Source organism: Lepus europaeus, chromosome 8 (genome assembly GCF_033115175.1).
Source record: "Lepus europaeus isolate LE1 chromosome 8, mLepTim1.pri, whole genome shotgun sequence".
NCBI lineage: Eukaryota > Metazoa > Chordata > Mammalia > Lagomorpha > Leporidae > Lepus > Lepus europaeus.
The window spans coordinates 115215525-115233614 of record NC_084834.1 but is presented as its reverse complement, the minus strand read 5'-3'; the positions used below and the strand labels follow the sequence as shown (position 1 = coordinate 115233614).

The 18090-nt window shown below is 36.0% G+C and overlaps 1 protein-coding gene across 18 annotated transcripts in view; it reads left to right on the top strand.

Annotated features, from left to right (window-relative positions):
* The window catches only part of ADGRL3 (adhesion G protein-coupled receptor L3), a 486726-nt gene that overhangs the window by 90373 nt on the left and 378263 nt on the right, over positions 1–18090 (top strand). For 17 of the 18 annotated variants that reach the window (XM_062199279.1, XM_062199284.1, XM_062199276.1 and 14 more), the window contains exon 2: positions 7220–7329. The exons of the other annotated variant lie outside the window; for it this stretch is intronic. In XM_062199279.1, coding sequence (XP_062055263.1) covers positions 7220–7329 — 110 coding nt within the window. The remainder of the gene's footprint in view (positions 1–7219; positions 7330–18090) is intronic. 18 annotated transcript variants of the gene reach the window in all.

The following is an 18090-nucleotide window of genomic DNA, read 5'->3' as shown; positions in this document are numbered from 1 at the left end:
CAATAGTGCTGTGAACAGTATTGGAATGAATGAGTAAAAGTAAATGATTCTATACCTTATTACTAATGCTGTAATTAGGCTAGATATGTATCTTCTCTGGCAAGTATCATATAACGTATTTTAAATTAAATAATATTGCTTTAAAATTAAGGCTACTAGCTAATAGAATTCAACTTATTTGTTGGTGTTTATTAAATAAAGTTGATCAAGAAATAGCAGTTATATGAAAGTTTGAGGATTATTTATGAATTGAATTAAAATTGTATTTTTTTCTTTTGAAAAAGCCTGTTTACAAACAAATATAAATTTATCCTTTTACCAGAGGTTGGATGTTTGTGTTTGTTGAATGACAAATGGGACGGAAAGGAACTGGTTTTATGATGTTAATTTAAATTCAGAAATTCTTCAGAATGTCTTATCTACAGCATAAATGAATGAACTCTGGGCCACTCAGATGTTACCACTGGTAATTATCTCATCAGACCATCAGAATTCTGGAACCTATCAGATTAAATTAAATCAAGGTTCCCAAATGGCCATGAAACATGTGACTCATTCTCTCACAAGACAGCAGTATTTGGTTTTCTGGTCAATATTCTGGAAATCAGTAACTATCATTTGATTACTGAGAGTCTGAAAAGTCATTTAACATCTCCACATCTTTTCTTTCCTCTGTGAAACCAGAGGTAGCATTATTCATTTCTGAAGAAAGTGGAAAATAGGTTTGCAAATATTTTCTCCCACTCCTTAGGTTGTCTCTTCCGTTGGTTATTTCTTTTGCTGTGCTGAAGCTTGTTGGTGAACAGTGATCCGGTTGGCTTATTTTTGCTTTTATTGCCTGTCTTTTTAGAGTCATATTAAAAAACTCATTGCTAACACCAGTGTCAAGAAGCCTTCCCTATGTGTTTTCTTCTTTTTATTTTACAGTTTTAGGATTAAGGCTTTGGTTTAAGCCATTAATCCATTTGAGTTGGTTTTTGTATGTAAGCAGGAAAGATCCCATGTCATTCTCCTCTTATGTGGATTTCCAGTTTATCCATTGCCATTAGTTGAAGAGACAGTTCATTTCCTATTGTGTGTTCTTGACACCTTTGTTGAAGATCAATTGGCCATAAATTTGGAGACTCTTTGTTCTGTTCCATTTGTCTATACATCTGCTTAGTAGTGGTTTAATATACAAGAGGTACAAGGAATTTAAACAACTCAATAATAAGAAAACAAATAGCCCAGTTGAAAAAATGGCAAGAGGCTGATAAACATTTCTCAGAAGATAAACAAACTGCCAATGGGTATATGAAAAGGTGCTCAACTTCACTAATCCTCGGGTAAATGTGAATCAAGATTACAATGAAATATCACGTCTCTCCTGGTAGGATGGCTGTCATCAGAAAGACAAAACATAAATGTTGGTGGGGATGTAGAGAAAAGAAAGCTCTTGCTTTCTGTCAATGGGAGTATAAATTGTGCAGTCATTATGGCAATATGTATGGAGACATAATCAAAAGCATTTAGATTCTTCAGAAAATTACAAACTACCACATGATCCAACAATTCTTAATTATATACAAGAATACTCCAAAAAGTTCATAGAAAAATGAAACTCAAAGATAATTTTATTTTCCTGAAAAAAAAGAACTACATGCATAGTTTTTTCATAATACATATTTTCCATGAACTTTCTGAAATTCCTTCATAGGTCCAGAAAAATTGAACTCAGTATCTTAGATTATCTGTGCTCCCATGTACATTGTAGCACTATTAATAAAGGCCACAATATGAAATTAACCCAAGACTCCATCAACAGATGTGTGGGTAAAGAAAATGTAGTGTATATACAATGAAACCTTACTAAGCTGTAAAAAAAGATGGAAACCCTATCATGTGCAACAACATAGTTGAATCTGGAGGAAGTTTTGCAAGTAAAATAAGTCAGATGGAAAAGCAAATACTGTATGATCTCTGTAGTATGTGAATTCTCAAGAACTCAAACTTAGAGAATGCAATGGTGGTTGATAGCTTAGGTTTAAGGAGAATGGCAAGTTATTGGTAAAAAGGCACAAAGTTTCAATTTTGCAGAATGAGCAAGATCTAGAGGTCTAATGTATAGTATTGCAACCAGAGTGTATGATACTGTATTTTGTCTTTGAAATTTGGTGAGAGGATGGTTCTTAAATTCCCTCACTGTACACACTAAAGACAACTCTGCAAGGTAATGAGTGTGTTAATTGGATTAATTGTGGTAAACATCCCACAGTGTATTTTCATATCAAAATGGCATGTTGTATGCTCTAACTAAATAATTTTCATTAGTCAACTATATTTCCATGAAGCTGAAAAAATAAAAGGAAATTAGAGTAAAAACCAAACACTTAGGTTATACACACACACACACACACACACACATATATATATAAAATAATTTCTAAGTTTGAAGGGTTATACAGATGTTAAAGTAGTTTTACATAAATCTTGGATTTTTCTTAGGTTATCCAAAGAAAGTATTTCCATAGAACAAGCAGTTAAACATATAGTTTTTTAAATGTGATTCTGTTTTCTCTTGTGTTTACTCCTGATGTAAAGAACTTATGTTTATTTTTCATGTGTCACTTCTTCTGTGTTGTATACTTTTTTTTTCAAATAGACTCTGTCTATAATGAACTCTCTTTGATCTATCCTGAAACAAATGACTAACATTAATAGTGGGAACACCAAATCAAAGAAGTGTGCCTTCTGCATATACATTCTCCTTTATATTTTTAATGTATTTCTACCTTAAGCACATCAACATTGGAAGGTAATAAAATAACCAGTATGTATGTGAAAACTGAAGTCATCAGTTTCTTTGAGAATTCTATCTGGCATTTATCAGTGTCAACTTCATATATGTTACTTGAAAATTGTCTAATGTTGGTGTGGAAATTGTTTTCATGTTACGTTTCTCACAGAAAAGTACTGAAAATTCAATAAACTATACGTAATACCCCTAATACTTTTATAAGATGGTAAGGTTTTCTCTGTATTAGTGGATTAGGATGCATTATGACCATGTTATTGCAGTCTTTTCTCATCCTTTGTTGTGGGTTTAAAAATGAATTTAATATCAGACATGAGGAATACTGAAAACCTTTTTTAATTTATATTTATAAAAAGGAAATCAACGAAACATCTGAGTTTAAAGCACATGAGAACACTGGGTTATTTTCTTTTTCTTTTTTTCATCTATATAATTATAGAATAGATTTACTTTTTTTCAACTTTTATTTAATAAATATAAATTTCCGAAGTACACCTTTTGGATTATAGCAGCTTTTCCCCCCATGACCTCCCTCTCACCCGCAACCATCCCATCTCTCACTCCCTCTCCCATCCCATTCTTAATCAAGATTCATTTTCAATTATCTTTATATACAGAAGATCAACTTAATATATACTAAGTAAAGATTTCAACAGACTGCACGAATGGATTTACTTTTAACAACTTTGAAGTAACTATAAAAGTACTATATGGGGAGTGAACTTCGAAAATTCTTGTGAAAATGAATATTGTAAGCTAAGATATGGAATCAACCCAAATGTCCATCAACTGAAGACTGGATAAAGAAATTATGTGATATGTATATCATGGAATACTACACAGCAGTAAAAAATGAAATCCTGTCATTTGCAAAAAATGGATGAAAGTGGAAAACATCATACTTAATGAAATAAGCCAGTCCCCAAAGGACAAATACCATATGTTCTCCCTGATCTGTGGTAACTAATACATCACCTAAAAGATAATCTATAGAAGTGAAATGGACACTTTAAGATGCGATGACTTTGAAAAGCCCTTGTCTTGACTGTTGAGGAAGTTTTTTTTTTTTTTTTGTCATATTAATTGTTGAACTCTTTACTTAGTATAGAGTAAACTGCATACGTATAAGGTTAGTTGAAAATAGATCAATCAAATCTTATAACCAGTTGAATCCTTTTTGATTACAGATAATTTCCTGTGTAACAAGTACTTCCATATTTTTTAAAAATAACCATTTTTGCCTGATAACTCTACTGCTATAAAATGGATTATCTAAATAAAAGTTTAGTGGGGGATGTGTATGGCACAACAGTAAGGGTGACAGGATACCCACATCCCATATACGTGTGCTTGGGCTTGAGTTCAGGCTCCATCTACATTTCCAGCTTCCTCCTAACGCACATCCTCTCAAACAAGAGGTGATGGCTCAAGAGGTTGAGTCCCTGTCACCCACATATGAGACCAGGGTAGAGTCCCCAGCTTTTGGGCATTTGGGGAGCGAACCACCTGAAGACAGATTTCGCGCTTTATCTCTGTCTCCCTATCAAATAAATATATATTTTTTTAATTATTGGAGGCTTTCAAAAAAAGATTGGTAATTATCAATCTGTGTCTTAAAATTATAAGACCAGACATAGCATCTAGATGTATTGTATTAGTGCTATATGAATTTTAAAAAGGTTGCTAATACGAAATAAAACAAGTGTGGATTGGGGCCGGCACTGTGGCGCAGCTGGTTAATGCCCTGGCCTGAAGCGTTGGCATCCCATATGGGCACGGGTTCAAGACCTGGCTACTCCACTTCCGATCCAGCTCTCTGCTATGGCCTGGGAAAGCAGTAGACAAAGGCCCAAGTCCTTGGGCCCCTGCACCCACGTGGGAGACCCAGAAGAAGCTCCTGGCTCCTGGCTTCAGATCGGTGCAGCTCCGGCCATTGTGGCCGTTTGGGGAGTGAACTGTCGGATGGAAGACCTCTCTTTCTGCGTCTCTTCTCTCTCTGTGTAACTCTGACTTTCAAATAAATAAATAAAATCTTAAAAAAAAAGTGTGGATCAACAGAAATCGATAGATAGATGATAGATGTGTATGTTTCAGAGAGAATATGTATAGAAAATTTATATAGATGGTATGTATATGTGTATGTATATAGCAAATAGAATATATAGAGAGATATAAAAGCAATAGAGAAAAATATTTTTCCTCTGATATATATCTCTATATAGACTGATATTTATTTATATGATACATATTACATATATATCTGTATATAAAAGATATGTGTTAAATCTACATAGAATATATATAGATGTAAAGATAGATATCAGAATATATAGACTACATCCATATATATATATATATATGTGAGAAAGAATTTTCAATAGTATATATATGTTCAGTTTGATAACTGGAGATTAGAAATTTAATTTTACAGAATATACTTGCATTTTTCATTTTCTCTACTTGGAGTGTGTTCCTGTTCCTGACAATTTCTAATTTTTTATAACAAATGTGGAAACAACTTTTATGAGTTTATATTGCTGCTCATAGCTCTAATAGCACAAGATAGATTTATAAATTTGGAAGATATAATATGAAAAAACTGCTAAAAGTATGTCCTTTAACCTCAGACATCATCTTCAAGTGGACTTTATTGTAATATAGAAATACGGCTTTTTTAGAAAAGTGTGAGTAGCTGAAGTATTGAGCTACCTATTTATAGTAGCTGGGTGAGGACAACTCTAGTTACATGAGAGCTCTTGTATGATTGTCATATGCTACATCTGCATAGAGTTTTAGTATACTAAACCGCCTGATAAGTATGGAATATCGGTTTTTATTCATCTTCGCTGATAACACAGTGTCTTTTTAACATAGACAATGATCATTTTTAGTTTAGGGGCCAAATGAAATCCTCAGTAAGGCTGACAAATAGTAGCCTCAGGTGAGCACACGACATTTTTACTCTAAATCAAAATGAGTTCTGTGCTAAGTGCTCCTTGTGCTGTCAGTTTGCTAACAAGTGTTCTGAGGTTCAGCTCTCATCAGAGAACAAAGCGTCTCTTTAAGAAAGTGATAGAAGATTCTAGCCCTGAAATTATATTACTGAAATGAATACACAAGAGTATAAAAAGGGAATAGAGTGTCATCCAGTACACTTAGTACCTATATCATGGGTAGAATGAAACCATTATCTTGTACCAAAAAAATGTCCTTATGGATAAATTATTCAATCTAGAATGTTTCTGAGTCAAGTTTACAGTAAAAAGGCCACCATGTACTTGAATGTCATTCTCAGAGCAAGAATTAATTTCATTTTGTGCACTTTCTCTATGAATAAATTGATCCAAATCTATTTAGCCCAATTGCCACAAAAGTGACCAAGTTCATATTTCTGTTTCAATAGTGGTATTTGGTTATTCTCTTTAGAAATTTAAAGTCATTTTCTAAATTACAGGATACTGACATTTGTGATGAATTATCTGTGAGATTACTATTTGGCTTTACACAGTAATGTGAAAATCTGTTCTTAAAAACAATTTCACTTATGTAATTATGCCTCTGGAACATAAATATGTATTTTAAAATTTAAATATTTACTTTTACTGATTTTTAAGGCTTCAAAAAAGCTTTTAAACTCCAATTTTCGAAAGATTTATTTATTTATTTGAAAGTCAGAGTTAAAAAGAGAGAGGGAAAGACACACAGAGAGATCTATCTACTGGTTCACTCCCCAGATGGCCACAATGGCCAGGGCTGGGTGGAGCAGGAGCCAAGAGTTTTCATCAGGGTCTCTCACATAGGTAGCAGGGGTCCAGATACTTGGGCCATCCTCTGCTGCTCATTCCAGGCCATTAGAAGGGAACTAGATTGAAAGTGGAGCAGTCGGGATAGGAACTTGTGCCCCTATGGGATCTTGGCGTTGCAGGCGGTGGCTTAACTTACCATGCCACAACACTTGCCCTCAACTACTGCTTTCCAGCTGCTTTTAAAATGAATATCCTCATAATTAGTGAATTTATTTGGTAGCTGTTTAATGAAATTCTGTAGTTTATACTTTCTTGGTATACTTTTTATCATGGGAGTGGGTCTTTCCTATTAAATAATCCTTATCTGTCTTCACATTGGGTATATCCTATACACCAGTTTATGTTGCTTCAGCAGTAGTCCACTTTTAAACAGAATCATGCTGTATTCAACCAAATTATTAAATTAGGTAAGATGAGCAAACTGAATGGATGGATTTTTATATGTAGTTTTTTTTAAGGGTATTGTAGGTATTTCCTTAAGAAGCCTGAAGTTCTATACTATGCAGAACCTCTTTTAAACGTATGTAATAGCAACTGAAATCAAGATAGTATTAATATTGGTAATGACTTAACTTTATGTTAACTTACTTCTTTGTATCGTCTTTTCTTCTAACTCCAGATGCAATAACAGAACCCAGTGTGCAGTGGTTGCAGGTCCTGATGTTTTTCCAGACCCGTGCCCAGGAACCTATAAATACCTTGAAGTGCAGTATGAATGTGTCCCTTACAGTACGTATATTCCTGTACTTTTCTTTGAAGCTTTATTTTGCATGCATTGTGAAAATATTATTTGTGAAGACATAGAAGTAAACACAAAAGTTAAATGGAGGGAAAAAATGGGCTCATTTTAAGTTTTGAGAGTCATAGATCCTTACACCCACTGGAAGAGTAAAATATCATCTCCATGGACGAGCAGCATAGAATTTTCAGGCTGTATTTCAATTCCTCTTCTAACACTCTTTCCTTAATGCAAGAATATGAAACATTCAGGAAAAGGTTGAGGCAGTGGTTTGCAAATCCTGCATCCCTCCAGGTACAAGCCAATGTGGAATGAAATACTCTTGTGTATATAACTGCATAGAAACGGATACATTTTGAATTTGATAGGAGCAGTTATGTCTAAGCTTCATGTACTGTCAACATTTTGTGGATTAGAAATGCACTCATCTGGAGGGAATAGAAGGCAAGGTTTACTTGAACTAAAAGTACAACGTGAATTGCGATTTTTTTAAAGCCTGAAGAAGTGTGTCTTTGCAACTTTGATGTCAGATATGGGATATGCCAACAGCATGTTTTTCCTACAGGAATAATGAAGAATCAAATAATCTAAAATAGAGTATTTTCTGGTTTATTTCTATCCAAAGGGAGAATCACTATCCTCCCCCTCAAAATTTTATCTATCAGTTATTCAGAGGATTTGTTATTGAAAGTCACTCAGCAAGTCCTTTGTTTTTGTATTAGATATTCAGCTCATCCCAAAGATAGGAAACACCTGGAATCATAAACAGGTCCCAGGTTCCGACTTCCTTTGATGTCTCAGAAGCAGCAAGGTGTCTTGGGAGCAGCAAGTGTACTGTGCCAAGATGCCATTGTAGGCATGTCTCCTTCTCGCCTGTTCATGAGCTAGGACTGTGTGCTCTTCAGGGCCAGAAACGAATCTGGCCAGCAAGAAATGAACTGAAATGAAATAACAATGAAAGCAACCAGGAGACATATCCATTTTTTGCTTTATTTATACTGTGATTAATCTTAGAGAAAGTTTATGTAGGGAAGTTTTATAAGCGGATTGTCTTTGTTATGAGAAAGCATAAGGGTATAGATCTTATTGAAATCTCAGTGGTTATGGTTCTTACCCTGTTATTAACTCTGTAAGCCTTTCTGTGGAAATATAAAGCTGCTACCATCATTTAGTGTTTAGTGATATTTAAAATAAATCGAATTTATTGACCATCTTGTAACTGAGATGATTATACCTGGGTTGCATAAATAAGATCATTGTGAAATATGTAGAATCTTGTTCTAAAAAAATTCTTTAAGAATATAAAATAAGGTTGGTCTTGTTTTTTAAAGACAATTTTAGGAAATCTATAACTCACAATTTATATTTTCCCCTATTGAAACATGAAAGCCGAAGTGAAATATCGGATTGTAGATTTTATGTTTTTTAAAAATTTAAGAACTTCACAGCTGTCTCTTCAATTTCCTGTATTTCTTCAGAATTTCTTTGAGGATAGCTGCTCCAGAATCCCCTGCCAAATTCCTTCTGAAATATCAACTACTTAAATCACTTCGATAGAAATAAGAACTTGCTTATATACTTTTGCATAAAAGGATTATGGTTTACCACAGATTTCCTTTCTCTCATACATTTTCAGAGATGCGCAATTTGGTTCCTTAATATCCTATATTTAGAGGTGTATGGTAATCCTGAAAGTTTGCTGACTGCCTTAGCAGTTTGTCTGTATTATATGATAATACTTAATCTGACTATTTCATTAAATAAGAATTATAAACTCAAGTGTATCTTCTTGCCACTTTATACCCTGGCTTGATTTGTTTCATATAGTATGATCATGTTTGCTTAAATCATCATGTTTCAACTAAAAGTGTATACAGAATTGCAATATATTTAGCAAATGTAATATTTTTAAAAGCAAGTAATTTCAAGGAAAGTATAAACCACAAGCAACAGTGACTCATTGGACAGGTGGATTGATTTTGTAGAAAGGCAACCAGGGAGCAGGGAGCATGGGTTTAGAAAAAGATCTGATCACTTAGCAAAAAGATTGGGTTCTTTGGCTTGGGTAAACTCTGGATTTCACCTTGCAGTTCTTCCCCGATGTATTCACAGGTTATGATTTAGAGCAGCACTCAGCTATTTACCACAAACATAAAATACAGTTATTCCAATGATGGTAAGACTGAAGTATCTGTCATTTATTGACATTTGCTGCATGGATTAAAAGTTTACATACATTATTTTGTCATTTAATTCTCACATGATTCTTTGATGTAAGTATCATTTTTACTGAAGTAGAAATGGAAGCTTGATAGGTCAAAGTAAATGCTTCATGGAAAATATATGATAGCTGGGAACTGGCAGAGCCAAGATTTGAATCTGTTCCTACACCTGTTGTTAAGCTGCAGCTACATGAGTATATCACCCCATAGACATTTCCCTTCATATTTTTGTGTGTTATTTGATTTTGTTCAATATGTAACATTTATAATTTTTATCAGTACAGTAATTGCATGTGTGAAAGCAAATCTTCAATGGCCCACATTTTTTAGGGGTGGGAGGGTCTTTTAAGAATGATTTTTAAGCAAGTTTTGTTCCTTTGTAGAAAACAATTGAGCCATTGCCAACTTTTGTTTTCCCAAGAAATTCATGGAGCTTTATAGCACAAATTATGTTGTACTCTGAAAGTACTACCTGCAATTTAAAATGAGGTTTTTAACTATCAATACTAGAGAAAAGCCTGTACTTAATGATATCTTTACAATTCTTGAGAAAACATCATTATTACATTGGTATAGGACAATCTTCAGATTCAGGATTTGAAAGTAATATTTGAAAATTTTCTCATTAAGCCACTAAACAAGTAAATTATGGTAGGTCCTGTTTGTTATACAATATAATATCCATTTTCATTTTGAACTTAAGATCCCAAACTATGGGGTATAACTGTGGTGTGTAACAACTTTCTGATCAGCAGCAGACTGTATACGTGATGGTGGTCACATTAGATTATAGTGGAACTGACAATTTTGTGTTGCCTAGAATTTTTACTGTGCCTTCTCTGTGTTTAGATTCACAAATACCATTGTGTTGCAGCTGCCTTTGGCTATCAGCACAACAGCAGGCTCTAAGTTTTGTACCCTATGAGCAATGGACTATACCCGTAGAGTGGGTGCATAGTAGGCTGGCTGTGCCATGTAGGTTTGTAAAGTAACACACTGTGATGTTCCCTAAAGGACAACATCACCTTACCACACGTTTCTCAGAACTTACCTCAGTCTCTAAGTAACACGTGACAATGTTTACTTCTTAATTTTGATTTTTGGAAGAAATATTATTGATATTTTCATTATGTACACTATGTGTACATTTCTATGGTAATATTGATTTTTTAAAGATTTATTTATTTATTTATTTGAAAGAGTTACACAGAGAGAGGAGAGGCAGAGAGAGAGAGGGGTCTTCCATCCACTGGTTCACTCCCCAGATAGCCACAATGGCCAGAGCTATGCCTATCTGAAGCCAGGATCTTCTTCCGGGTCTCCCACGCAGGTGTAGGGGCCTAAGGACTTGGGCCATCTTCTGCTGCTTTCCCAGGCCATAGCAGAGAGCTAGATCAGAAGTGGAGCAGCCGGGTCTTGAACTGGCGCCCATATGGGATGCCGGCACTGCAGGCCAGGGCGTTAATCCACTGTGCCACAGCACCAACCCCGGTAATATTGATTTTTAAGATGAGATTTTTTTCCATGAGAAAATAAAAATATTAGTAAGAAAATTTAACTCATAATGAAATATAGGAAATAGAGATCAAATTCAACGAAGTTCATTGTATTGCATAAGAGAAATTGAAATATTTAAGAAAACTTGCGATGATTTTTGCACAGGACTTTAGGAGTCTGTGTATAGGGACATAATTGGAACAATGACCATTCTAGAAGGAACAGCCAAATGGATCAAATGATAGGACTTTGTTTTTAAGGTGAGAAGATAAGAAAAATTAGTGACTTCACATGATTTAAGGAGACTGCCTTCTTTAAGTGTCTTATGCTAATTTTTCCAGAATTCCTAGAGTCATGTTTAATCTTTTCTAAGTACTAACTTCTTACCCCCGTGCTTTCCTGTTTGGGTTCATAGATCATCCGTTTCTGACAAAGCTTGGGACAGACAAATCAATACTTTCCTCTGTTCCTGTCACACCTTAGTTCCACTGTGACTTTTATAGCCTGTGTGTTTTCTTTGAGGTTTCAATTTCCTCCTTAGTGGGTGTTTTCTCCCCAGGAGATGACCCACGTATTCAAGAGGTTAAACCTCACCCGTCACTAATACCGCAGTTTGTTCTTCATCTTCCAATTCTTCTCATCCCTTCTGACCTGATTGGGAATTGAAATGCAAGACCTTCATGTGCACTGCCTTCATTTAGCCTGGTTACAGGGATGGCTTGTGCCGGAGAGAAAACATAAAGCAAGGACCCGCCCACTTAGAGTGCTTCTGAGCACAGAGGCCCAACTCTGTATCCTGCTGTCCAGCCGTCTTTGTCCAAGGCATACGATTTCATGCACATTACACTCAAAAAGAACTTGTCTTTCCTCACAATGCAGTTTTTGTCTTCAGTTCATTATTTCTTCCTTTTAGCAATACAAAGTGCATACTACTTATTCTAAAAACCTCTCATGGTGGATTTTCTTAAGCAGTTGAGAGGGGAAGAAGGTACACAATTTGGAGAGCTGCTAAAAATTAATGTTTGAATAAATCAATCTCAACTTTATAACATTCAGTAATTTCTCACTATTCACATTCATCATTGGGATAGTTATGTGCAAAAATTTGAAAAGTGAATATTAATGGAAAGTAATATTTACAAATAATTATATATTGTTAGCTTTGTCTTTTTTACTATAAGAAAAATATATACTTTTAACATATTAAATTTTCTTTAAATATTTAATATAATTAAGTATATTTTATAACTAATTTTCAAATAAGTATGTAATCAATGTGTACATACTTCAGTTAATATTATAAAAGCAATTACATATTGTTAAATTCATCATGCTAAAATTAATGAAATATTTTTTCATTTTAGAAGGATCACAGAATTGTCAAGATAACTTTAATTTACAATTCCATAGGACCTTTCCCAGTTTTAGATAAACAGGACACATGCAATACATTTGAATTGAATGATTGAAATAAAAAAGGAAATGTAGTTGTGGGCATTTGATCTAGTAAGTAAGATGTCCTCGTTCTGTATCAGCATACCTGGGTTCAGGGTCAGGCTGCAGAACGTGACTTCTGCCTCTCCAGCCAACGCGGTCTCTGTGAGGCCAGCCCCCTACATGAGAGACCTGTATTAAGCTCCTGGCTCCTTGCTTTGTTCTGGTTCAGCCCCAGCCTTGGAGGGCATCTGGGGAGTGAGTGAACCAGAAGATAAGAATGCTTTGTTTTTCTCTCTCTCTTTCTTTGTTTCTCTCTGTCTCTCTCATTCAGTGCCCCACAACCCCTCTTTCTTTCTCTGTATCTCGTATCTCTCTCAATTTTTTTTTCCAAAAGAAATTTCATCAAATGTGTCCTCCAAAGGTATTATATCCAATACTAGAATGTGAAGCACAAAACACTCTAGTGCAGATAACACCTCATTAATTCAGGGAAAAGATCTTTTATGAAAATGCATGTGATGTACATTTTAGTTTCTTCAACTTGCTTGCTGATTGTGATTGTCTTCCTCAGGAATGCTGCTGTCAACCCATTTCTTTTCATATCCCTCTGTGTGCCTTCATATCATGTGGCAAAGACTATCTTTTGTTTAAATATTACTCCTACTGCAAGTGTCAGTTATATAAACTCTCCTTTTTTTAGAATTATATTTACAACATGAGCAACAAAATTCATTTATTTCTTTATTCCCATCCCTTCTCTCTCTCAACAGTTTCTTTTTCTCTACCGAATAATTCTTTCCTCCTTAATTATCTTGTATCTAACAGGTAACCCATGTGTTTGCAAAGGAATCGATGGGTAGTTTTTCCTTATGTATGTTTCCTTATATATGTTAGCTGTTAATGAAACTGCTACCATCAGTGTAGAAACCAGTGCAAGTAGAATATACTCATACTTTCTTAGATGTCCTAATACTAAAGTCTCCCTATCTTTGTCCAGTTGATTCATATATGTACGGAAATTGTTCTCAATTGGATTACATCACTTGCTTGGATACCTCTGTTTTTTATTCATTTTCCCCAGTCAGCATCTATTGAATGTTGGCTGCATACCAGCCACTCTGCTAAACCCTGCAGATCAAAAACCAAGATAAAAATTCTGGACCCAGACACTCGGCCTAGCATTTAAGATACTCGTTAGGACTCCCACATCCCATATCTGAGTGCCTGGATTCCAATACCAGCTGCAGCTCTTGATTCCAACTTCCTTTCAGCGCTGACTGTGGGAAGCATCAGTGATGGTTCAAGTCCTTGGGTCTCTGTCACCCAAGTGGTACACCTGGATAGAGCTCCCCACTGCTGGCTTTCATCTGGATATTGTGGGAGTATTTTCTCTCTCTCTCTCTCTCTCTCGCTCTCTCGCTCTCTCGCTCTCTCGCCTCTTTTCTGCTAAATAAATAAATAAACTGCCCTGAAGGGCTCAGTCTACTGGGGCTCAGGGTCCCATAGTTATCATGTTGTTAGTTTAGCAAGACAGGTAAGCATTTGACATTAGCCACACACAGAGAAGGCACACTGATCTGAAGTGGCTGCTTAACTAGGGATGGGGTAGGTAATTTAGGAAAACTTTTCTGGAGGTGACCATCAGAACTGAGTTCTAAAGAATAAATAAACTTGGGGCCGGCGCCTTGGCTCACTTGGCTAATCCTCCGCCTGCAGCGTCTGAATCCCATATGGGCGCTGGGTTCTAGTCCCAGTTGTTCATCTTCCACTCCAGCTCTCTACTGTGGCCCAGGAAGGCAGTAGAGGATGGGCCAAGTGCTTGGGTGCCTGCACCCGTGTGGGAGACCAGGAAGAAATTCCTGGCTCCTAGCTTCGGATTGGCGTAGTTCTGGCAGTAGCGGCCATTTGTGGGGTGAACCAATGGAAGGAAGACCTTTCTCTCTGTCTCCCCCTCTCACTGTAACTCTACCTCTCAAATAAATAAAAAAATTTTAAAAATACTTTAAAAAAAGAATAAACTTTCATGAGAAGGGGAAAAACAGTTATTTTACTAGAGGTGATAATGTAAAGTAATAAACTGTATGGCAAATGTAAAACCAAATCTGTTTGATATTTGCATAGGTACAAAATGCAAGAGATACAGATGTACTTATAGATGGGGGAGTTAGAAACCATGAGTTCTTCCTTGCTGTGATTCCTCAGGCACCTGGTGCCCTTTACGTGGTGTAACATGGAGAAGAGAGTAAGACATTTCTGATTTCTAATCAAATGACCTATTAATAAGAAAAGAGGATTTTCAAGTATACAAAAGCCGATTTGCCCCAACTTAAGTTTTGAAAAAGGATGCAATCATTGAGAAACTGTGCCATATCAGTTCTAGAAGCAAGCAAAAATAGGTAAAACAAACAAACATGCAAACAAACAAAGAGAAGAGCTGCTATCTGCCTATTTATATCTACATTCCAGTGATTTGGACTAATGGAGAGTTTGATAAAGACGCTGGATGAATCAGTTCCAAAAGTGTTCTGTCCAATCTCCACCCAATCTAATTTCCTTTTAACTTTTTTTTTTTTTTTAATTTACTCAAGAGAACAGCAAGCTCCCATCTACTGGTTCACACCTCATACTCTTGCGTTGGTTTCCTGCTATGGTCAAGGCCAGGAGATGAAAACTGAGTCCGCAGCTCACATGTAGGTGACAGGAGTGCACTGGCTTGAGCCATCACCATTGCCTCCCAAGGTCCTCATTAGCATTAAGCTGCAATCAGAAATGGAGCCAGGAAGCAAACAAGCGCACTGGTATGGGACTAACCAGTATCTTAACCACAGACCAAATGCCCACCCTAATCTAATTGCTGTAATGATCTATGCTGGGATAATCAAGACTACAGGACATTCATTAACAGAGCAGTGTTCCAAGGAAGGGGAACGGGGTTGCCAGGGAGCTGGTATCTGATCTGGAAGGATCAGATCCATGTATGGTCTTGAGTGCAGAGTTGGCCTGAGGAGAGAAAGATCCTTCCAAACCCCCAAAAAGTGAGATTTAACGTGAAGTCTGCAGCGACGCAGGGCCTTCGTTCCATGCACAGCTATAGGCTGCAGTTGAGTTGGTGCTGGTGCATGCAAGTGGGGCCTGTGCTTTTCTATTTGCTATATTTCTCAGCCATCATTGTACTGGACCTTTTTCACTTCCGTTATTTAAAATGTGTCCTGGCTTCTGAAGATACTTCTGTCTGCAATTGTTGCTGTAGAATCTGTTTCCAACAGATGTAAAAGCACTGTAAGTTGTTAGTGTATTTTTTCCTTAAGTTTTGAAAAGGCAGTAGTAGGTTATTGCACCAACCATCATTCTATCCAAGGAGTTTATTGGTGCCTATTCGGGGTCAGTCAGTCACTGTGCAAGCTGTGGAACAACTGCAGTCTTGTGGTTAAGGCAATAATAAAGACATGAAGTAATAACATGAAATAACGAAAGTTCATGATAAAATGCAGGAAGAAAATAAATAGGGTTCCGTGTTAGGAAAGCTGGAAGGGGCTGACTTACAGAAGGTGGGTGAAAGGCTGCTTTGCCGAGAGGATCTTTGAGACTGAAGAATGAGAATGAGACAGTTGGGCAGAAAGCCCGTGGAAGAACTTTGAGAGCCGAGCAAAATGCAGCTCCGAAGACCTTGAGGTGGAGAAGAGGGCAGCCTGTTGTGATAGCTGATAGAAGGGCAGTGTCAGACAGATCAGATCCCCAGAAAGGAGCAGGACGTGGAGGCTACTACAAACCAGGGGTACTGTCACTGCCATGGATCATGAAACAGCAGCTTCGTTCAGGTCTCTAGGATTTATTGGGGGTCAAAATATGCTTAGACAATGAAATTGAATAGACATTCCTTTTAAAAATGTATATTCTAGAAAATATATCAATATACCACAGGATCCTAAAAGTAAACTTAAATCAGATAAACCAAACATCAGATGATATAAACATCTAGACAGGATTTAATACACTCATAGTAGATTAATAGTATGTAATTATTATTAATGACATAATTACTAACTAGATACTAATTCATAGGAAACAAGATAGCCTGAGTATTAAAAATTTACTAGATTATCAGAGTTGGGAAAATATTTGGCATAGGAAGTAAAATTGTATTGTCAGTGTAAATTAAAATAAGAGGGATTACCTTAACCATGGTCATTTTTATTTATTTGGAATAATAAAATTGTAGATCCTTGATTCAAAGAACTGTTTTCCTAAGGTACTCAGATTGAACAAGATAATCATGTGGCATTAAATTATTTTGTTTTCAAAACCTACGGCCTATTGGATGGGAAGTAGTGAAAACATGTGAAGATGAAGTTTTTCCCGAAGTTGTTGAGGAAAATGTCTTCTACAGGTTGAGCATCCCTAATCCAAAAATCTGAAATGTGAAATGCTCCAATATCTGAAACTTTCTGAGTGCCAGTGGGGACAATGAAAAATTGCACACCTCACCTATTCATGTGACAGGCAGCACTCAAAAACCAAGCACACCAAAAACAGTCTATATAGTTACTTTTAGGCTATGTGTATAATTTTTATATGAAAAATAAATGAGTTTTATGGTTGGAGTTGGGTGCTATCCACCAAGGTATCTCATTGTGTGTATGCAAATATTCCAAAATCTGAAAAAGTCATAAATACTAGTAACTTTGATCCCAAGCATTTCAGATAGGAGATGCCCACCTACAGTTGCTATCATATTGTGTGAGACATGTGGAATTGTCCAAACAAGATAGATATTCCTAAATGAATGTAAAATAAAATGCCATGAATTAGCATTGTTATTTTTCCCTCTATTCTGATAATTAATTTTATGAAGCTAGAAACATTGAACCGACTGGTTTATGAAACACTTCATTCAATTATTTAAATTTAACTACCTCATTAAAGTGAATAAGTTAGGGGAGATTGTTATATAAGTGTGTTTATATATGTGTATGAGAGTATATTTAAATATATATATATGTATATATGTATTGTGGAGTTACATGATAGAGTTGTTGTAGCATTCTCTACTTCCCTTGAATATTAGTATAGTTTCACAGACCAGATTCCTGCCTTCATTCTCTGTTTGTACTCCAGATCACCACTGAATATTGAGTCCCACTCTGAACCACACAGAGCTGGTTACAAGGATGTCTGCTGTGTTGATATTGCTCTTAAACCAGTGCTTTCATAAGACATCTGTCTTTAACTGCAGAATGATAACCCAAATACATGAAGCAAATTTTCTGAGTCCACACTCAGTTTTTGTGGGTTCTTTTACCATGTAAATTCTCTACACTGCACCTGCTTTGGACTAGACTTGCTTGTGCTGGTAATTGTGTGAACCGCACTTGTATTGCTAGGGACTTTGGGTGTCACAACTGTGTTAGTTTTTCTTATCCTTTTACCTCCATCCACATTTCTGCCATCCATAACAAGCATCCTTTCCCCACAAGGATATGTTGGTGTCCTCATATGTCTTCATTGGCAGTTGGACCCCAGCCATGTTCATTTATTCCATTCAGCAAATATTGGCTGGGTCCCTATTATATGAATCTAGATGTATTCTGTCTAGGT